We start from the raw sequence: 22878 nt of genomic DNA, 5'->3' as shown, positions 1-22878 counted from the left end.
TCAAGAGGTGGCCAGTGCGATGAAGGAGGATTGAGGTGTGACTGCCGTGAAGAGGTCCGGGAAATCGAGGTCGCAGCGTCCCCCGCCCCCCAGCACCCCCACCAAGTGGTACGCCCCAGTGCGGTCCCTCCTGATTAGCGGGGAGCCAGGCCCAAACTGGGGAAGAAAGAGTGGAGTCGACGTGTATAGAAAACGCTTTGTTCTTGCTACTGTCAAACGATTTTATTAATCAGTCTGTTACATCAATATCCACATTTTGTTCCTTTACAGATTAAGTGGACTCTATCGGATACGTTTGTGTGAAGCTACAGAACAAGGTGAATGTTTTTGGCCTTATCAGACAGAGCCAGGATTCCAGGGGCTTGAATGGTGAGCGAATGGAAGCGTGACCCATTGGACTGGGCAAATTTGGGCTGTCTGGACATTGCTACTACTGTACTCATCCTGGCCAAGGGTGGGAAAGGAAGTCCGATGATGATGATGATGATGATACTGATTAAGTTGAACATTCTAACTTAACCCTTTGAATATCAAATGTTTCTCTCTGCCTAATACACTCGTCTGGGATTGGGCTGAAATACCTTTGAATATCATATGTTTCTGCCAAATAAACTCGACTGGGGTTGGGCTGAAATAACTAAGTATTTTTACTTTTGTCATTTGACTGTTAGATGTTTCCCTCAACTGAACCAACCGAATTAGAAAAAAAAAAAAACACGCCCACAGAAAACGTTCAAATCAAAGCGTATTAAAGAGGAAATTAAATTCTGGAAAGAAGTGGGTAGGTGAAGTGGAGGAGCTGTTCAAAAGGTCTCTCCTAAGCTGTCTGGAGATAAAAGGAATACAGCATAAAAGACGTCCTCTGACTGAACGGATCAAGGAAGGAAAAGAAGTAATGGAGAGTGGCGAAAGAGATGGTTGGAGAAGCTTTTGCTGCAGCCACCTTTGATGAATCTGTGAATGGGCAATACTCAGATTAATCAACACCCTCAGGGTCATATACTCACTCCCAGTTCAATTAAATCGTCTGGGGTTAGATGAACTACAATGCTACTGTTGTCCCGACCATGAAGTTTGATGGTGACCGTATTAACACTGTTATCTTATGAATCTCACTCAGATGAATAAAATCGCCTGACGTTTGCTGGTTTACAGTACTACGCAAGACGCAGTCATGAAATGTTTAAGGTAAATAAAGTCGTCTCACTGATGGCCAGATAAAAAAAAAAAGTTATAAGTGAAACGGTTAAGGAATATAAGCTTACCTGACATGCTGGTGATGTAGTGCCGGTCGCCATTGCCCTCGTGCACGTAAGCTTCTCCGTCTGGAAGGAGTTCTTGAGCCGTTGTGTAGGGAACGGCACTCTGGCGAGGGTATCCTGCCGGTACGATTCACAGTTTAATGATTTTATAGTTTACTCACATCTATATAGTATGCTATTACGTTTACTTCACCATTTATTTCCCCATAACGAATGTGGAAGGCCGGGGCCAGGCTTCTCAGTCAGACATTTAGGACAAGAGTGATTAGTCTGTCCACTAAGAGGTATTATGCGTGTATTAAACCCACACCTTCCTCGGATTTAAACCCTTATGGACCAGCTAGAAATTTCCAACCAACTAGTGACTATAGATTACCAGGCGCCCTTCCGTTATCTATATAATTACCACCCAACGTATTAAATGGTTTCCCCAGTTACGAGAAAACATTCTGGTTTGTCACTCCGTGCAGTTGCCAAAGGGTTGACCAACATCAAGTGAGTGGAGTATGGTCGCTTCCATGTACCATCGTAAACCACTTAGTTTTATTTGGCAAAACTTTCTTCAAGGACCTTTACCAAGTTGTAGCATTTTTAGTTTATAACTTAGCAACTTTCAAGGGATTTTTGTGCCGAGCAACTTTCAAATACCCTTTGAGAATAAGTTTGGCGACCCCACCCCCCTCTCTCTCTTTAACTTTACCTGGCAGGTATTGCTGGTGAGCACATCCAGGTCAGCCCTAGCCAAAACGCTGAGTGGGCCCGTTTCTGCTGACTTGGCGACGCCCCCTGGCTGAGAAACTCTCCACCCCGTCACGAACCCGTTGTGCCGGGAGAAGGAGTTGTCTGGAATAATCGGAGCAATTATCATCATCATCATCATCACCACCATCTTCACTGTTCACCATCAGTCATCGTTACCTAGAATTCAAAATCGGAATACCATCATTATCGTCGTTACTAAGCTTTACCCAGAAGTGGAACATGAACATCATCATACATTACTGTTATCTAAAACTGAAAATCGGAACTTCATCATCATCACACCCGAAAAACATGACCCCAGTCGGCCTGAACGACATATACATGGTGAAACTCCTCACACATATGACTTGTACTCCACACGACAGGCGAATTAGGCCATAGTACGTAGTTGCAACTACGCTCGTATGAAACGGGTACAGTCTCCCTTTTCCACAAGCAGTCTTTAAATCCAAAACGTTTGTTTAGTAACGTCTTAATTTCCTAGACTCAATATCATGTCTCCAATCAAGACGTCTATCTGGTGGAATATACTGTACGGATACACAACGTTGCCACACTACTACTCGAAAACCGATGCCTGTTTGTAAACGCTATGGTGAGTGGGAGGGGGGGGGGTGATTGTACAGTTGGCAAAGCACATATAACCCGTGACACAATAGTTGTGCAAGATATGCAGTGTAACTGCTGATAAGGAAAAGCACGAGGAACAAAGAAGCAAGGATTCAATATTAAATTTTGTGCCAGACTCGATCAAAAGGTCTGTAGAAATGAGGACGACCAGATTTTAGAGCGAAAAAAAAAAATATCGCCAGTCAGCAAAGATACTGCATTTGAAAAGGTAACTAACCGACAGTCATGCTATTCTAGAGAAACTAATGCACTTTGTGAACTTATGATATTACACCAACTGGGCGATAAGTTTGAGGGTCGGAGGTAGACTGATAGTTATTTCAAGTGCAGGCTGAATGAAAGCAAAACCCCTGCCTACTGTACTTACACTCCACAGGCAGACATATAGGACGGGCTGTATCTGAGAACTTTATGGGCTTTTCGAGAGTGAGTATGGCCATATCGTCCGTGGTGGCCGTGGGAGTGTAGGTGAGGGGGAAGGTGACTTTTGCCACGGTCAGGTTCTGAGTCTCCGCCTCGTCCTGTCGTCCGTAGTCATATTCGCCCAACACAGCACGTATGTCATAGGACCGCACCGATCCTACGCTGCAGTAAAAAGTGGGGAGAGAGATAGGACATAAAAATCGTTACATCATCATCAATATTATCATCAGCATTAATATCATCATCATCATTTTCATCTTTGTGGTAGGTGGTGGCGACCATCATCCACTCACTTGATGTAGTGCTGCCTACTTCTTCCTTAGCCTGTATCATTCTTTTTCTGTGCCTACCCTCCTCACTTCCTATTTCTCCCATCTTTCCTGTCACTTCTTATTGCTCTTCTTTCCTTTACAGGTGGCTTTACATTGAGTGACAAGCCAAATGGTTTCCTGTAAGCCAAGAAACCATTTACAACGCTGGGTGGTAACCATATAACCAAACCATACGTGTTCCCTACGTGTCAACAAGTGGGTTGGTGGAGGGTTAGTGCCCCTCCCCGTAAAACTACTAACTCAAAGTCAAGTGGCCACCCCTTATGGGATTATGGCGTCTGGCAATAGATAGATAGATAGATAGATAGATCATTTTCATCCACCTCCTCATCGGCGTCGCTACCATCACCATTACCGTCATCATCACCGTCCTGACCCTCTCTTTCCCACCTAAAGATCAAATGAGGTAGTCCAGAAGCAAGGATAGACGTATAAGTTGGGTGAACTACCAACAACATGCCCAGTGATGAGAATAACGATTAAAATAATGAGAATGTAGTACGGTACTTCACAAGTCTCAGCTAACCCTACAACTCTAGTATGCCTTTCCAAGCTGAAATAAATCGACCTGCAAACTAAAGGTCCCAGGTTCAATTCCTAGGCCAGCCATGATATTTTAGCCAACTTCTTTATATCAGCTTGTTCATACCAAGAACTGAATAGGGACCTGGACAGGGAACTCAACGGTTGTGAGTCACTGTCGGGGGAAGACTGGGACTTGGTAAAAATTGAATGTCTGTCTTTAAGACCCCCGCTTGGTCGACAGGCATTTACCTCTCCACTCCGGCTACGAATTATTCATTATATTCTTGCTACCTACAGACAATCTAATTTAACTTAGGAGTGACTTTTTTAACTGGACGGGTTACATAGTGCCTTAGTACCTTCACTGCTAGAGGTCTTTCTAGAGCTGAAGAGAATTGTCTGCTGGCGGACAAGGTGAATAATACGTCCGCGGATTGGAGACATTAAACTAAGACTTCTTCTCAAGCCAAATAACTACATCTGAAGCAACTGAGGTATTGTCTGTGTACCTGCGGGTAGGGAAGACACATTTGGCTGAGGTGATGATGTGTCTGTCGTCTAGTAAGGCCCCCGTGCAGGGCGTAGCGGACTCCTCAGCCACCATCTGCAGTCTCGACAGCCCGGAGTTCACAAGGATCTTACGCTGGATGGCAACCTTGGGATGGAGGGGGGGGGGGAGATGAGGTAAATGATCGATAATTGATGGTGAGGGATATGTGAGTAAAGGGCGGAGGTAAGTGACTGTGGGTAGGTAAGTAAAAGGCGGAGGCAAGTGACTGTGGGTGATGGTGATGGTTAGGTAAGTAACTGAGGGCTGTGAGGTAAGTGACACAGGGGATGAGGAGGGGTAGGTAAATAAAAGAGGATAGTGAGGTATGTGATTAAGAGGTGATGGTGGGGATTAGACAAGTAAAAGGGAGTGGTGTGGTAAGTGACCGACAGATGATGGTGACAGCTATAATGGTGAGAGATAGGTAAGTAATAGAAACATGATGTTTAGAGAATTTAAAGATTGCCATCATTATCAAGGGAATGCAAGATGGTATCCATAAAGGAATCTCTACTAAAAAAAATCTCGTAAAAGCTGATAAACAGTTGTATCAGTTCACGATATATATATATATATATATATATATATATATATATATATATATATATATATATATATATATATATATATATATATATATATATATATATATATATATATATATATCTGGCCTTAATGACCAGGGGCTGTGTCCCAGTGGTCGATGGGCCAAAAAAAAAAAATTGCATGTATTCCAGTTTGCGTGTGTGCGATGTGTTAACAAGTGTGTAAATGAGAGTGACTGGGGTGATATGGCGTGCTTGTGAGGAATGACCGTCAGATCCATATTGGTGTCAAGGCTTCACACGAGGATTGGGTACAGGCTCAGCATGGGGCCAAAGGTTGGAAAAGTAGCCTAAGCACAAACTGGGAATGCTGTTAATTTCTTATGGGCAACAAAGGAAACGAGATAAATGGTCGTGTTCTCAGTGAATCTGGAGACTTCGTAACACTTCCCCTTTGCGACTTATTCTACACAAGTAACCTCAATATCCTCTTGAAATGTTACTGATACAAAGTATGTCTATACTCAGAGAGAGAGAGAGAGAGAGAGAGAGAGAATAAATTGCTAGGTTAAGATTATGTTACATAAATCGCTCAGAAAGAGGTAGCACGAAGCTTCCTATGCCCCCTGCCACTCAGAATACTGCCCTTGCTGTTAATCACCTATCGCCTCTTGAGGATTCGAATCGACGCGCAACCTGACAATACTTGTCCTGCAGAAGGCCCAGCATGTCCTCTAATGAGGGTCTGTGTGAAAATTATGAACAAATATGAACATACTGTGTGACACCCATCACTTCAATCAATAGGAAGAAACTGCCCTAGCCAATTTGAGGCAACTGTTCAGACAGGGTCTGGATATGCAAAGTTGGTTGGTCTGGAACACAGCACTTCAGAGCTCGGGTCCTTCAGTCCCATGACGTACTACTTTGTTTCTGCCACCGTCAGACAACTTCATTTAATTTAGAACACATCTTTGGTAGTGAACAAGTTAATGAAGGCTGTATCTAACTCCCCCACTTCCAAAAGCCTCAGTAAAATCATCTGGTGGTAATAAAATTCAAATTCAGTAAACGACATCAGACTGAGAGGGCCCACTCAAATCACTCACACCACTTACCATCCACGGCCACTCGGCGACGTTGGGAAGATTGAGGTGTTGGTCTACGTAGCGTTGTTTCTCAAGGGGTATCACGTTGTACAGGCCAGACTCCACGCCAAAGGCCAAGGCTGTTCGGGCAGAGGGGAGAGGATAAGTGTTGGGGATTAGGGCAAGGAAAGGAAGGAAGAGAGCTGTCGGGAGACGGTCAATGTTGGGGGTAAGGAAGGGGTAGAAGAGGGGAGAAAGCCAGGGTTGTAAAGGGAAGGGGGAAGAGAGTCAGTGCTGTGACGTAAGGCGAGATAGAATTGGGGAGAATACAGGCTTTGATGGATGAGAATCCCATTTTCATTACGACCGTGCTAGTGTGACGCTGTTATGGCTAGATTGCATCCCTGCTTTGCAATCCTCAGGGAGCCATATCGCAATCATCTAGAAAAAAACAATCTAGGCCACAACTAGCTGTGAACATACAGAGAAAGGCTTGGCACAACGCATGACATCTGACAGTGCTGGATAGTAATCCCCAAGATAAGTGGGTCAGCTGCCTGCTGCTACCTGTTAAGACCTGTCATTCCCTGTACTACCAAAGAGGCGTTAACTTTACGGCGCTTGCCCTCCTAGCAAGCCTCCCGCCAACTGTCCAGTGTTTTTCTGTGCATCCAGATATCGTTTGTAAAGGCCCAGTTCCGGTGTCCAGCACGCTGCTTGGCGCCGTAACCCTCGTGTGGGCGATCCTGTTGCCAGTTTTCCTCGTCACTCTTTTGCAGCTTACAGATTGGTGTTTTGTGACATTAACGCCCTCTTTCGGGAGTGCCATGTTTCTCCTTACTCTGTTTTTTTTTTTCTCCTTTCCACCCGTTCTTGGCTCCCTGCTCCACCTCAGTGATGTATGAGTTCTAGAGTTCGGGGCTATGTTGCCCCTTTGCAGAGCTGGTGTGCAGGCTGTTTCTCTTTTCTCCTGCTCTCCTCCCTTTGTCTTCTTGTGTCTCCTGACGGAGGTAGTTCTTCCCCACCCCCCCTCTCTTGTATTCAGTCACTGGAGTCTTGGAGGGGAAGGGGACAGACTATGTCGGCAACGCAGCACAGCTTCTTATCTTGTTTTTTTCTACGACGCAGCTGAGCCTGTTCTATCTAGTCCTTCGTGGCTCCTCTCTCTCCCTCCCACACACACCTTCGGGGTGGGGGTCTCCTGTACTCTTTCCTGTTTTTTTTTTTTTTTCTCTCGTCCCTTCCTCTCTAGCTTCTCCCATCCTCCCGGTGGAGCCGGGGTGGGGGGTAAGAGGTAGGGGTCGTGGCCTTGGGGTTGCTTGAGACTCTTTCCTCTTCGCTCCTACTCCCTCTTTCTTCCCAGCGGCGTTTTCACCGCGGGGCGCCAAGTGTGATGAAAAAAATTTCCAATTGTTTCACTCTTTTTGCATGTTCTGTATAATGCCCATCTCTTTTCCGAGCGACTTCTTTTATAAGAGTCCCCCCCCCCTTTTTTTTCCCTAGTGTGGTCCTGCTTCTTGTTGGGCCTTTGGGGACCCAGTCTCATTTGGTCTCCCCCCCCTTCCAGGCTGTTGCTACCAAGGATGTCGGAAAGACTCCGATATGCCCTTATCCAGGTATTTAGCCCGTGTACCGGGGAAATGTAAGAACGGAGACATGGGATGAGACGAATGTAGTTTAAAAGGAAGACTGAAGGGAGGGGGACCGGGGCAGATTTATGAGTAGAAACGGAGGGAGGGGTAATGTAATAGGGAGAAGAGAATGAGGGGTAAAAGAAAGGAAAGGTTGGGGCAAGGAGAAAAAGGGTATAATGTAAGGGAAGGAGTTGAATGAAAACAGGAGAAAATGAATGTTGGGGGAAAAATGTAATCTGGGAGGGAGACTATACTGGGAAGAGGGAGAGAATGTAATGAGAAAAGCAGGGAACGTAAGGCGGAGGGGAGAAGATGGGATAATGTAAGAAAATGAGAGAATGCAGGTGACGAGATGCTAGGAGAAGAGAGAAAATAGGTAGGAGTCTACCTTGAATCTCAGTTTACCCACCAACCCATCTCTCTATTTATTTATCAAGTTACCCCTTCCTGAATTTTAATCCATCCAACTATTTATCTCTCCATCTATCCACTGTATATGCGATTTTACCATGAGCCCAATCTCTAATCAACAACGAACCCTCCAGTAACAAAAATATAAATATATAAATGAATGTAATACAAAATTCCCCCATTCTGTGATTCCGCCTGAACAGTTTTCATCACTGCATTTTGGTATTATATTCCCAAGTAGTCACTGTAAGTAAATAATAAGAGGAAACATTTTCAACTGACCACTGGGGAATTTTGGGCTACAAGGAAAATAAAAATATAAACACTGATAATTTTCGTAGTATCAACATAAACTGCGTGTCGAATAAATAGCATGAGAAAATAACTTTGGCATAATATCAAGTACTTGCTGAACATTGTTAAGCTTCCACTTAGCCGTATATAAGGCAAGTACAATACCGAAGACTGTCCATCCTTTCACACTGTTCGAGAGCTTGTTACTATTATCCTTAATTACGGTTTAACAGAAACGTGACACTGTAAAGCAAGAATATAATACACTGCCAGAGTTATTTTCACGCGACATTTATCCATGCTACACACAATTTATGCTAACAGTGCGAAAATTATCGATGTCGATAACGAAATTTCCCTGTGGCTCAAAGCTGGAGACTAATTACTAAGCCTGATAATGTGGAGGGAGAGAGGAGTGGAATTTAGCACGAACCTGTGAGTCTTCCATGACATTCAGTAAGTTTCTACAAGTCGGTTCGTAAAATACAATACGATGAAGAAGAAGAAGAGAGAGAGAGAGAGAGAGAGAGAGAGAGAGAGAGAGAGAGAGAGAGAGAGAGAGAGAGAGAGAGAGAGAGAGAATTATTAAACATTTCTCAAAGCATTAAGACATCATTATTTTGTAATTCCTTGAACATCACTGAATCCTGAACAATTCTTTTACTTCCGTATTATCCACTAAACCAAAAATATCCAAAAGTATTTCATTTTATACTGTTCATACTAGACTTCTGTACTATCCCTTAAAGTACTATACAGCCTAAGTAATTCATTTTAAATATTCCCGTAATGTTTCCTAACCAATAACAGACCATAAACATGTCACTCTATGCATTTCTTTGGTATATCCCTCGAACTAGCATATTACTACTACTACTACTACTACTACAACTACAGCACACACACATACACACACACACACACACACACACACACACACACACACACACACCACCTTTTGCAGCTCATACACATCCTTAATCACCCTTCAACCGATCTGCTCGTTTATCGTGGTGTCCAAGGCTTACGGGTGACCTTGTGGACTCAATCACTCTCAGAGGCAATTCATTAAGAGGCTGCAGATGCTGTGGGTGTCAATATGGTTAAGAGCTCCAGTGCGTTGAGTAAATTCTCTTTCTCCATCACTTCAGTACCGGGTCACATAATTATCCCCTTTACTATGATTTGCTCCGAGGCTTCTTGTTCGTAATTTTAGTTTGTTGTTTTCCGGAGAGGGGACACCAACCCACTTGTTGTCACGTAGGGAACACGTGTTGGTTAGTTACAAGACTACGCCCCGCGTTGTAAATGATGATTTCCTGGTTTATAGGAGAGGGAGGGGGAGGCCAAGGATGAGATGGAGGGATAGGGTGGAGAGGTATATAAGAGAGAAGGGGGTGTGAGCTGGGAGCAAGGCAGTGAAATGACGGGGGACAGGGCGACATGGAGGCGATTTGTTTGTGGCCATCTCTTACGGGATTAAGGCGTTTAACGATAGATAGACTACGATTTGGTGTTGTTTCCTCGCCACGAGTCGAACCTTCTGGGTACTCCTTGTATTTCTCTCTCTCTCTCTCTCTCTCTCTCTCTCACACACACACACACACACACACACACACACAAAACATCCTATGCATACCTATCATTCACAACCACTAACTCATCACGGCTCCCTATCTCCTAACGACAACTACATCACTCACTTTCACGTCTCCAAACATGACACAAATTAACCCTTTCAGTACTACTTTAGATCCTACATTGCATTCATTCAACCACCAGACGACTGTATTCACGTGCGAGAGGTTGGAATCGTTTCTCAATAAATCAGATTTATCGATGTACCCAAGCCAAACTGTATTTGATAGTCCAGGAAACCAATTACTGTACTACGCTTGGTGGTAACCATATAACCAAAAAGAGGCGTGGTGGTCTATGGTAACCATATAACCAAACAGAGGTTTGGTGGTCTAGTCATTCAAGGTGCTCCAGACAGATGTTGCCAATACAACTTTACATCCAAGTTGTAGCTGCATATATTACTCATATAGGCTGGTGCTACTCAGGGAAGGGCGAATGATCACTAGCCTTAAAGGCTCAGGGCCATTTCGCTCCTGATGATATAGTAAGGACTGGATGATAGGTGCAGCAGACACACAGCCAAGTCAATGTTGTCATAACAGGATTACCCACCGCGCCTAAAAAACGTAATTCATATTTCATTCTTGCTGCTATCGGTATGTGCTCCGGTAATTAAAGAGTTAATGAAGGTGCATCTAACCCCTTCAGTACAGAAAGCCCCTCCCAAGCAGAATAAGGTCAATACAGCAAATAAGAAAAAAATATCATGGGGGTGAAGGCGTTAATCACCTCTGACATACTACTGTACCACCTTTCTACACTGGACACCAAAATACTATCCCTCCCGCACATCACAAAACCATGCCATACCCTTCTCTCTCTTGGCTCGTTCTTTCCTTCTCATCTCCTTCCCTTCCTATCCTTCCCTCCCCCTCCACTCCCCGGCTTACGCTGAGTAAGAACGTCTTTCCCTTCCCTCTCCTCTTCTCCCTCCATCCCAAGCTTTCCTGCCCTCTCCCCCTTCTATTCCCTCCTGCTTCATCTCCTTCCCTGCTTCCCCTCTCCCCTGTTTACATTGACTGAGAACGTCTGACTTCCTCCTAAGCCTCTTCACTATATCCCTCTTGCGTTCTCTTGCCTTCCTTCTCTTCTCTTCTGTCAGCTCCTACTCTTCCCGGTCGTCATCCCTCCACTTGATTCTTCTCCTTCCCTCCCTCTCTTTTCACTTCCTTCCCCTTCCCCCTCCCTCCTTCCCCTTTTTCATTTTACATCCTTACCTCCCATCCTGTTTTTTTTTTTTTTCCGCCCCTCCTGACATTAAGAGAGAAGTCTGCCCTACTTCGATTTTCCCTTCCCTTCCCTTCCTTTTCGAACCCTTCTCCCCCTTTCCCCTTCCTTACACTGAGACAGAGCGTCAGACTTCCTCCTGAGCCTCTTCACTACGTCCCTCTTGCGGTGAAGATTAATCTTGTTCCACCTCTTGCGTCCACGACCCTCCCTAGCACTTCCCTCCTCTTCTTCTTCTACCTCCTCTTCCTCCTCCGCTTCCTCCCCCAACTGGGTCGATCTTCCCATGGTCTCCATGTTTGTCTCGGCTTCTGAAAAACAAATATGACAGAGGTTATGTCTGATGATTTATTTTTCACTTGAACAGCTGGATACGAGTATATAAAGACGTCTCATTTTTGTATATTCTTGCCACTTCCAAACCATTTTACTCAGCACAGGAAGAATCACCTAGTGTTGGAAGTGTTAATGAAGGCCATAACACATCCCTCCACTTGAGAAAGTCACTTCTAAAGTAAATGAACGAGTGTAGAAGTTGCACGAGTACAATTTAAAGAAGATATCGTTCTTAGAGTTGAAAAGATACTTCTACGTTTTCTTCTCCTTGCATTTCGTGTTCTGCTCCTTGAATTCAAAGATGTATATATCATTAGCCTGCTGGTTGAATTCCAAGATGCAGATATAATTACAGTATTTTCCTGGAAATATTCAACCACGTATTCCTAATGATTCCGCTCTTAGTATTCAGAGATGTATACTACGTGTTGTTAGATATATTCAAACACATTACTTCCGTCACGTTTGGTGATATATTTCCAAACCCTTCGGCCTGAAGACGTTTTTATTTTTATTATCTTCAGGTGTTCTCAAGCTAGCAGGATCAGATTGGCCTCACTTGACCCCTTCACTACTAATGGCCTCTCCTAAGCTTAACAGACTAGCAGCATCAATCATAAACTATAAAATGCGTCCGTGGGTTGAATGAGTAATATTGGACGTACAAGCTAACGGAATGATGGAAGAAAATAAATTATAAAGTACGGCAAAGTTAACATAGAAGAAAATTTATAAACAAAGAGAATGGTAGAAAAAATGGAAAAGTGGCAATAAACAACAATTTATTCCGTTAAAATGTGCAATAAAAAAAAAAAGCCACGCAAAGGTTAATGAATTACAAAGGAAAAATATGAATATTTTGTAGTGACCGGCCTGTAATAAACACTTTCCAATTTATATTTTGTTAACAATATTTCACTCCCTTGAACTTATCAAAGCGCAGAGAACACTGCGTTTATATCTAATGGCTTCATTTACACCTGGCAATTTGACGGGGGTAAACTGCTGACGGCATGATGACTGACGACATTTGATGGCTTTTTCGCGCATTACAGTTCATATTTCTGCTAATTACATTCTCAGCACCCGGAAAGCAGCGCACGTGTTGGATGTGTTGATGTCATGCAAGCTAAACACGAGAATCAACATGACATTATTCTGCAATCTGTGTGGGAATATACACAACTATCCCGGAAATTCAGTAATTTCTTCTTCACTATCAATGGCCTATATTCTCTAAAACATATACATTTTAAACGTCTTCTGCCCGAGGACGTTTTCTCTAAGCTGAATAACATCATCTGGGGTATACTGCAATTGAATATAAACATGAGCGTTCGTTGACTGTGTGACCTGCGTCGCGTTATGATGCCATTAAAAAATGTGGAGGTAAAGAAAGTGTCAAGCAAGTCTATCCTGTGAAAATGAGTGTTGTGTGATTTGTTTTGAGCACGGTGAGTTTACTTCAAAATATCCTCCAAGAATCAGTGTCGGGGAGAAGGTAAGAAATGGACCTGGGAGACAAAGGGATATGTGAGATAAACTTGCACTGTGATGGGAGGTGGGGAGGAGCCATATGAGTATACCCTGTGAAATAGGTGCTAAAGAGTTAATGGTCTGAGTGTTGTGATGGTTTATTTCAAGGTGTTACCCAACAAGAGAATAAGTTCGCGTTGTTTAACATACAAATGGCGTTTTGCATCAAAGCAAACACGTCCTCGGATTTAAGTGGTTAAGCTGCAACACGTCCACACATTTGGTTGTGTGATATTTACTAATTTCACCTTAACTTTACCCAGATATTCATTCTTTTCTAAATTACTGTTCGTTGATTAGTGGTAGAAAAAGACAATACTACGGTTCTACATCCTCTTCATAACACTTCTTCATGACTAGCACCATATTACACTGTTAATCTATTGTTTCATTCCTGCATTCCAGATGGAGAGATGGAAATTTTAGGCTAAGTTAGAGTAAAAACTGCACAGTGCGTATCCACGGTCCGTACTCTCGTGGACTTGGAAGACTTCTTGGTGCCCCTTCTTTCCTGTCTTAGCATGTTACACCTTCATATTCTCTTGTATGTCGTGTATATTTACGGTTGGAAGTTTTATAGGTCTCATGCCGAGTTAACACACACGAGAACATTAACGTGCCATATGGGGAAGTATCTGGGAAGGAAAAGGTGACTCCAAAGCCCAATAGAATAACGCTCATTTATTTGTCTCATAGGCTTGCACTGATTCCTTATACTCTAAATACACTTTGTTTAACCCTCTTATGGATGAGACACATGATCGGCCTATTCTGTTCCGGCTAACACCATACTATATCATACATCTGAATGCCACAGGAGCCTTAGAGTGTTAATGTCTCTATCTGTTATGACTGGCCTTACCTGCGTCCGTGTGGGTGTGGTCCCCGTTGTCTCTCCCCGAGGTGTGGGCGGGGATAGCTGCTTGAGGGTTCGGCGGGGGCGGAGTGCCGAGGTTCTTGATCCCACACACTCGAGGCGCTGTGGGGAGGGGTGAAAGGGTTAAGATAATTATAGTTAGATACACATCAGAGTTACATTAGGCTACAACTCACACCCTTCCACATCTGGCTGTAGGCTACTCCTGCACTCTAACTCCATCACCTATAACTTTACCACTAATTTGGAATGGACTATAATTACAGGTGATGGAGTGAGAGGGAGAGAGCATGGGTAGGTGTGGAAAGGTGCAGAGTGGTCAAGTGTAATTCTAATATGGAATGGTGTATTCAATAGTCTGGTCTTGCAAAATACAGCTCACAAACAGTTCACTATGCCATCAATGTAACGCAACCTCTCACACCATAAAATATCTGCTCATTTTGTGCACTGCTCTCATAACACAGCCAATCCTTCAACATAAGAAAAAGATCTCTGGGAGCTCCAATCTGAAGTGACCCGTTTCATGCAATCCTGAGGAGTCACAAGAGAACACAATGCTCTCTCTTCCCCTCCCCCCCTCCTCTCTCTCTCTCTCTACTCACATCGAAGTGATCTGACGCTGTCACAAGGAACGGTGGTGATGTTAACTCTGAATCTGAAGTCCATGGCAGGATCAATCTGCAGTAGGAAGGTCAGTTGGTCTTGGCTTCTCGAGGGCAGCTCCAGGACCCCTACCGTGCCGAAGAGAAGAAGGGAGGAAATATTTGAGATGGATGTGTGCAATCGGCCATAGTTCGGCCCGATTCGAAAGGCAACATAATTGAAAGCTCCTACGAAATGGTAATGGCCGATTAAAATACTGGCTCACGTATTCAGATGATGATAACGATGAAGTTACGGAACTAACAGCAACTCATAACCACAGACACATAAGCTATTCTGTAAATAATTGTGAGATCAGTCATTAAGCTCACATTTTTTCTCACCTCATGTAAGATTCCTAACAAGATGTGTCACTGGAAAACAGAAAACAGTAAATGGCTGAGACTTTAATGGCATAAGTGATTCAACACCAAACATGTGAAAAGATCTGACATGAGAATGAGATTAATTGAAGAAAATTCATTAGAGTTTTAAAAAAAATGGTTAAAACGACTGAGATGGAAGTGGGATTGGTGACTCATCATCATAACCATCCATCACCACCACCATCATTATTCTCACACTCGGATAGGAGGAGTAAGAGCCAGGAACAAAAAGAAAAAAAAAAAAAAAAAAAAAAAAAAAGAGAGATATCATTAGTGTCCTGGCAATACCTGAGAAATAAAGAAGCAATTAACTCTGCCCCAAATTCTGCTCTTTCAAATAACCTATAGAAGAAAAAAAATGAAAACTCGAGATGGATGTGAGTTCATCCACTGGGCTCCCGTTTCCACTTGTCTCACATTCACCAAAACGTGTGAAAGTTTATTAAAAAAAAATAAATAAATAATCGGGTCAGTAAGATCACGTTGCAGCAGGTGATGGTTTAGGAAATACAAGTTACACGAGGAGTGAAAAAAAAAATACTGAAGAAAGTTCGTCAATACTGCTCTCCCTAGTATTAAAAAAAAATCTGATGTGAAAGTTGTAGCCACTGATCATGTGTGTGTGTGTGTGTGTGTGTGTGTGTGTGTGTGTGTGTGTGTGTGTGTGTGTGTGTGTGTGTGTGTGTGTGTGTGTGTGTGTGTGTGTGTGTGTGTGTGTGTGTGTGTGTGTGTGAGAGAGAGAGAGAGAGAGAGAGAGAGAGAGAGAGAGAGAGAGAGAGAGAGAGAGAGAGAGAGGGAGGGAGGGAGGGAATATAGACTTTAAGATGAGAATTTGCCCATGTGTTCACGTTTACCTTCGCAACCACATAAAAATATTAAAATACATAATTTTTCTTTAATGAAAAGTCTGCATACCGAATGGTGGAAGTGCGATCTATTTTGGCTGGGCTTCCTGATAAGGGATTCAATTCCCTTGTGTTTCTCTTCCTGTTTCTATTTCCTACTAATTAAATCCATGCGATGATAATAATAATAATAATAATAATAATAATAATAATAATAATGATAATGACGATGATAATGATGATGACGATGATAAAAGATGAGGCCATAAATGTTACCGAATTAGAGTTAACTCGTTTAGCCTGAGTATATCTTCTAGTTATACTCTTCTATCTCCTGACGATTTAATTCATCTGAAGTTTTCGCTTTACCAGAACTAAACACAACCTTCATTAACCCTTTGACTAACAAGGTGCTTTCATATGTTAAATTGCTAGGTAGAAAAATGAAAAGCACAGAAAATACGTCAGCTTAATGATGAGGTGTTACTGGAAACGTATACCCTCTGACCTTACGCGGGCTGACGAAATGAAATGAACACTGAACACAAGAGATAGAAAGTGAATGTGTGAGAAAACGGCTTAATTAATGAATGGGGGAACGGCGTTTGACCTAACACGTGTCAGAGAGAGAGAGAGAGAGAGAGAGAGAGAGAGAGAGAGAAGAGAGAGAGAGAGAATAAAATGTAATAAAGCTTAGTTAAAAGAGACAGCTTTAACCTTGAACGCATCGTCCTCTCCTTGACACAAACAGCTCGACACAACCCTATAGCAAAGAAAAACTACAGAAAAAAATGGAAAATAAAACTCATTCAATGGGAAAAGTAAGCAGAAGTATGCAGAGACGAGGAAATATACAAAATGAATAACTACATAAATAAAATGAGGAAAGAGAAATGCAGGATGAGACAGAAGAATAGATTTAAGAATAAGAAAAAAAAACATGCGGGAATACATTTTATACATCTATATCTAACTGTATGTATATCTATCTATTTGTATGCATGTATGTAAGTATGAGAGAGAGAGAGAGAGAGAGAGAGAGAGAGAGAGAGAGAGAGAGAGAGAGAGAGAGAGAGAGAGAGAGAGAGAGAGAGAGAGAGAGAGAGAGAGAGAGAGAGAGAGAGAGAGAGATTTGTTTTAATACAATATTAAAGGAGTCAAGCACATCAAAACTGTGCAGCTCCACTCCAAGGCATGAAACCCCCGGGGGCCACCCCCATATGGTGGCCTGCCCTGGGGGGTCTCACCCCACCTAAAACCAGGCATGATTGGAGGTGTGCTACTGTGCAATATTTCGTGTTCCTAAGAACATATATATATATATATATATATATATATATATATATATATATATATATATATATATATATATATATATATATATATATATATTTTAAACATTAGGGACACATAAACTTTCGCGTACTATTTTAAAAAGAGCTGTGAATCTCAATGGAGTGAAGAGGTGCTGGGGAGCCTCATAAGCCCACGAGAATACGACTCCAGGTGAGGAGGAATCAGCTTGCTTTCAAGTCGATCCGGGACCCAAGGCCATTCCGTCTCCAGTTCTCTCGTCCTCACTAACCTAACCAGATCTAATCTTAATGTAAGCTGACCTAACATAAATTAATCTAACCTAACCTGACCTAATAGTCTTACCTTACTTAACCTAACAATCTAACTTAATCTGACCAAAATCTAACCTAGCCTATTCTTACCTAACCGAACGGACTTGAAAGCAGATGGGTTTTGGGGTTGGGTCGACCTGTTATCAGTTAGCTTAACCGTGACGTGGACTGGCACTGTGAGGTTATCAGGGGAAGGCTGAGTAACCCCTTCAGTACGAATTGTCTCAACCACGTCAGCCAGAGGACGCATTTTTTTCTTCCTTTCTTGCTGCCTCCGGACGACTTTATTCAATTTAGAGGAAATAATTTTAACTGCAAAGGCGTGACAGATTTCGTTAATACTCGCACTGCTAGGGAACTCTCCTACGAAACAGTCTGGTAGTAGCAAGAATACACTAATACACTGCCGGTACGTCATCGTGTTGAAGTGCTTCATTTGAACAAAATCGTTTGGCAAGGGCAAGAATAAAAAATAAAAACATCATCGTACTGAAAAGGTCAACAGGGACCGTTTCTTGCCCTTTCACTATTTTGGGGTCTCTCCGAAGCTGAATTAGTCTGGCAGAGCAAAAACCATTACAATACTACTTCTACTACTCCTCTTCCTACTCCTACTACGGCTACTACTACTACTACTAATAATAACAACAATAAAGAATCAAATTAAAAACTGTAATATAAAAATACAAATCGTAATCGAGCAGAAATTATTAGGGAGACTGTCGTAGCTCTCCAGTAATAGCAGTGCGGTATCTCTTAACCAAAATAAAAGTGCCGGCTGGTCCCAAGGATAAAGCACACCAGACGCCATCGTATTCGAGGTATTAACAGTATGGCGGTAAAAAGAACGTGTGTGCCAAGCCGGTATTTGGGTTGGATTGTCGTGTGTGTGTGTGTGTGTGTGTGTGTGTGTGTGTGTGTGTGTGTGTGTGTGTGTGTGTGTGTGTGTGTGTGTGTGTGTGTGTGTGTGTGTGTGTGTTCAATCACCAATCTTTTCTTCATCTTTGTCTTCCTTTCATGCTTCCCTCCCTCCCTCTCTCTCCTCATGCACCTATCTATCTGTCTATTAAATCATCTATTTCCCTGACCTTGGTACCCGGTGAGGTCAGAACAGAGTGCCGGCGTGACCCCCTCGGAATAGGCCATCTTGAAGGAGGGGGCGCCGTGAGGGCAGTCGTACAGGATCGGTACCGCCGAAGTCAGGTCAAGGTTATCGAAGTTCAATCTGTGGGGGGATGAGAGATAGTGGCTGTTGTCAAAATTATTCAAGGTCATCAGAGGTTAGTTTGTCGAAGGTCAAGGTCAAGCTGTGGAGTAAAAAAGGTTATGTCAAGGTCTTAGTATGGTAAATCAGTCTGTGGAGATAAGGTCAGGTTCAGGTCATCGAAGGTCAGGCTGTGGAAAACAAAAGGGCAGGTCAAGGTCATCAAAAGTCAGTCTGTGGAAAGGAAAGGTGGGGGTCAGGTCATAGTCAGACTGTGGAGATATTTCTGGAGCATCGACTGAAAAAACAAACAAAACTGTCTCTTTTAGGACCATGTTAACTTGCCGACAGTCTGTCTCGTTATACTCTCAATTCTGGCTGACAACCATATTTATATTTACTCCTGTAGTGCATTTAATCTGACGTGCTCTGTGCTCATATATATGCCTCACCGTACTCTCGCAAATGTTTTTGTCATAAAGTGTAAAGTAGGTGACAAAACTAAGTCACTGAAGTATTAATATAAGAGCCGCATCACTTAAAACACATGACGTCTTTCGCATTTGATTCTTGCGATCTCGAGGATAAAATATTTCAAACTTAGGGTGTAATCTAGAGCCTTCGTTAACCCCTTCACTACTAGGCTACTATCTTAAGCTGAATAACATCGCCTGTAGCAACAAGAATTAAATAATAATAATGTCCTCCCAAGATCCTTCACCGTACATGCTACCACTCTAATAATGGTACCCGAGAGCACACGTGTTCTGGGGGGTGTGAGTCTGAGGGTGCAGAGGGAAGGTATGTTGGGCTGTTAAACTTTACAGATCCCACACACAACACTACCTAACCTAATCCAACGTACCGTAAATTCACCTAATATAACCTACCCTAATCAACCCAACCCAACCTAACCTACTATAATGTTATCTAATCTAACCTAACTTAACAAATCTAACTCAACTTACCTGAGAGCGCACGTGTTCTGTGGGGGTGTGAGGTCAAGAGTGCAAAGGGCTGGTAAGTTTCGCTGCCACTGGGGAAAGAGCTTATTCTGCCACACCGCACTGCTCGCCTCAGTTGAGTCCCCACACGACACTACCGCAGCTGCTGCACATACCAAGCTCGAGTGAATAGGAGTGATGAGTGACTGATGAACGACACGAGTGGTGGCTGACTAGTGTGTGGAGAACAGGAGTGGCAACTGACTAGTATGTGGAGAAGAGCAGGAGTGGTAATGTTTGTGATGAATGACAGGAATGGTGACTATGTGGAGAGTTACGAAAGTGGCGAATATGTGATGAAAGACAGGAGTGGTGACAGTTTAGCCAGTGAAGAAGAGCAGGAGTAATGGATATATGGTGAATGAATTAAGTGGGGAATAAACAATATGTGGAGAGTAACGAGTGAACATCTGATGAATAACGAAGATGATAAATAAAAATGTGTTGGGGGAATGAAATGCTTTAATATTCAATACGTCAGATTTATCTCTGCTGAAAAAAGTATGTGTGAATAAACAAGGACAATAACAACATCAGGGTCACTCTCGTCTACCTGGTTTCTCACGACACAGGTAATAAAATATGGGTATACAAGATATCGTTCCCATACTCTTCGTCCCATGTTTCAAAATGTTTAAAGCACCTTGTAACTTTTTTTTTTTTTTTTTTGAGCTTGCACTTACATTCTGAGTCCAGTTTTCATCAATGTGACTCCAATAACACGGCAAGTGAGAGATATACACCTGTGATGTGACACCTGGTAGTTAGGCAAACTTGACCCCGTACCTTATTCTGTCCTTCAAAACTATAGTAAGGCGTGTATTATATTACAGTTCTCTCTCCCTCTCTGGATGTGTGTGAGTGAGTGCGCTTGCTTACTTGTTCATCAGTCACCTCTGACCCTGGCTGTTTCTTCATTTGTCTGCCTACAGTCTTTGTCCCCATTTATTAATGTTATATATATTCATGTCCACACACACCATACTTTATGACCAATATATACTTTCTTAGGATAATTAGAGCAGAGAATGGAAAATTACGTTCAACATACTGAACTGTGTTGAAACTTAAATTCACTACACCTATTTGGTTCTAACATAAGGATCCTGGACCCTTTCAGCCCTATTGAAGGCCGAATGTAGCAAGACCGTAGGGCTGATTTAAATGGTAACCAAGGAGATTCATTCCTAACTAGCACCTAAGGCTAAAGGAAGGATATTGCTTTAGCCCGAGGACCTCCCCCCCCCCCTCTCTCTCTCTCTCTTTCTTGCTTTCTCCAAATATTTGTATTCAACTTCTGTTAGGCTGTTCGAACTGGAGGAGATAAATATAGCATTCGATCACCACGTCATTACCAGGGTATTCTTCTCAACTGAACATAATACATTTCGAAGAAGCAAGAATACACTAAGAAAAGACCATCTTACTAAGCAGGTTAACGTGTCAGCTGCGGAAATACATTGGTGGTGAGGAACAGGTGTCAGGATGCCGATGAAGTCCACAAGAATATGTTCCAAAGTGACTGTACTAGTGTGTTTTCACCTGACGGGACTAGGTCACTCTCAAACCTTCTTTAGTAAGACATGGTTGCAAGAAATTCGATGAGCATTATTAAAGGTATGGATGAGGCTCCTCGGTTACTACTTAAACCAACCTTCCAATCTAACTACAACTGACCACCAACCAAGCTGAAGGGCGTTAAGGATGGTCATCGGATTAAGGCACAAACGCTAAAGTTGGCTTCAAGTCTCACCTGTAGAAAGCGATCGCGTCAGGTAGCTGGTGATGAGTTCTGCGGAAGATATAAAACTCAGATTAGTCTCCTAATACAACACCTTTTTCTACAACATTACAAGGCTTCAACAGTAGTGTCTGACATTTGATAACCTATCATACAGTGCATAACTACTAATTACATGCCGCTTTTTTACAGTTTAAATCATAACCAATTAATATTCTTTATCTTTCACTAGAATCCTCAACACTGTGAGAACGATGGGTGGGTCCTGTGCACATAAAAATATACTGGGTATGAATGAAAAAAAAAAACGAAGTTATACACGTCCAGGAACAAAACGACTGAAATCTAATCCAGGTGTTATGGAAGCATGAAACCAAGAACTAACACGATCAGGAAAAAAGGTCAGAATATTATACAAAACACTGTATGAGCGATAAACGATGATTACTTCCAAAAGGATAAAGTCTGTCTTTGACTCAAACTACTACTGTCATTTTCGGTAAATTCTTGTCTATCACATCCATTTCTAGTTATTTCACTATTTCACTGGTTCATCTTCCCTCTCCTTGTTCCAATAATACATTCTTTTTCACTGTTTCCGTTTGATCTTTCTTCTTTTGTCACGCCCTCCTCCCTCCTGGATTAATATACCTTCTTCCTCATTGATCTCTCGCTCCCCTCCTTTCATCTTTGTTCTCCCTTACTTTTAACCTTCAATTTTCTCTGCTTTCTTCACCCCACATTAAATCGTATCCGCCTTCCTAATTCCACGTCCGGTTGAGCTCAAAAGTTTCTGGAGAAAATGCTTAAATTATCATGTAACCTATACTGAAAGAATACTTAACCCCTTCATTCCGGAGGCTTTTTTTTCTTTCCTTTTCAACTTCCACATGATTGTATTACTTTTGAGTAGACTTTTCGATCTGGAGACGTCATGTACAGCTTTCAGTAACCCCTTTACTGGTACGAACTCTAAGATGAATAAGTTCGTTCTGGCAGTGCAAGAATAAACTACAGTATAAAAGACGTCACTACCTTGAAGGTAGTTATTTACAGTCTTAATTAGCCCCTTCACAAACAGGGACCCTGCTAAGCTAAAAAAATAAATCAATAAATAAATAAACAATACATGAAACTTATAATAAACAGCAAAAACATACAAAAAGATGAAAAAAGTTATGGGATAAAAGAGGTTACGTAATACAATAAATTTCACCATTTCGAAGTTGTTTCATGGCGTTTAGCTTGATGCTCGTTAAATTACAGACGCACAATTATCACCCCACATCACACACACCACCACCCATTGTATCGTGGACTTCTGACCAACTTTACCTATCTCAATGGTTCCC

General features: G+C 42.5%; 1 protein-coding gene across 1 annotated transcript in view; it reads right to left on the bottom strand.

The window, feature by feature from the left end:
- LOC145404607 (uncharacterized) overlaps positions 1-22878 on the bottom strand; it is a 72331-nt gene continuing 49453 nt past the window's right edge. The window contains exons 6-17 of the mRNA XM_080276125.1: positions 21539-21577; positions 19750-19891; positions 18666-18802; positions 14679-14807; positions 14059-14175; positions 11438-11539; positions 6148-6257; positions 4444-4589; positions 3022-3239; positions 1963-2105; positions 1266-1379; positions 1-156 (exon numbers count right to left, since the gene is read on the bottom strand). Of these exons, the coding sequence (XP_080132251.1) occupies positions 1-156; positions 1266-1379; positions 1963-2105; positions 3022-3239; positions 4444-4589; positions 6148-6257; positions 11438-11539; positions 14059-14175; positions 14679-14807; positions 18666-18802; positions 19750-19891; positions 21539-21577 (1553 nt within the window). The remainder of the gene's footprint in view (positions 157-1265; positions 1380-1962; positions 2106-3021; positions 3240-4443; positions 4590-6147; positions 6258-11437; positions 11540-14058; positions 14176-14678; positions 14808-18665; positions 18803-19749; positions 19892-21538; positions 21578-22878) is intronic.

Source organism: Coenobita brevimanus, chromosome 64 (genome assembly GCF_032717465.1).
Source record: "Coenobita brevimanus isolate Jiangsu-jjx chromosome 64, ASM3271746v2, whole genome shotgun sequence".
Lineage (NCBI taxonomy): Eukaryota > Metazoa > Arthropoda > Malacostraca > Decapoda > Coenobitidae > Coenobita > Coenobita brevimanus.
Note: the sequence above shows the minus strand (reverse complement) of the source record. Positions and strands in the feature narration are given on the sequence as shown.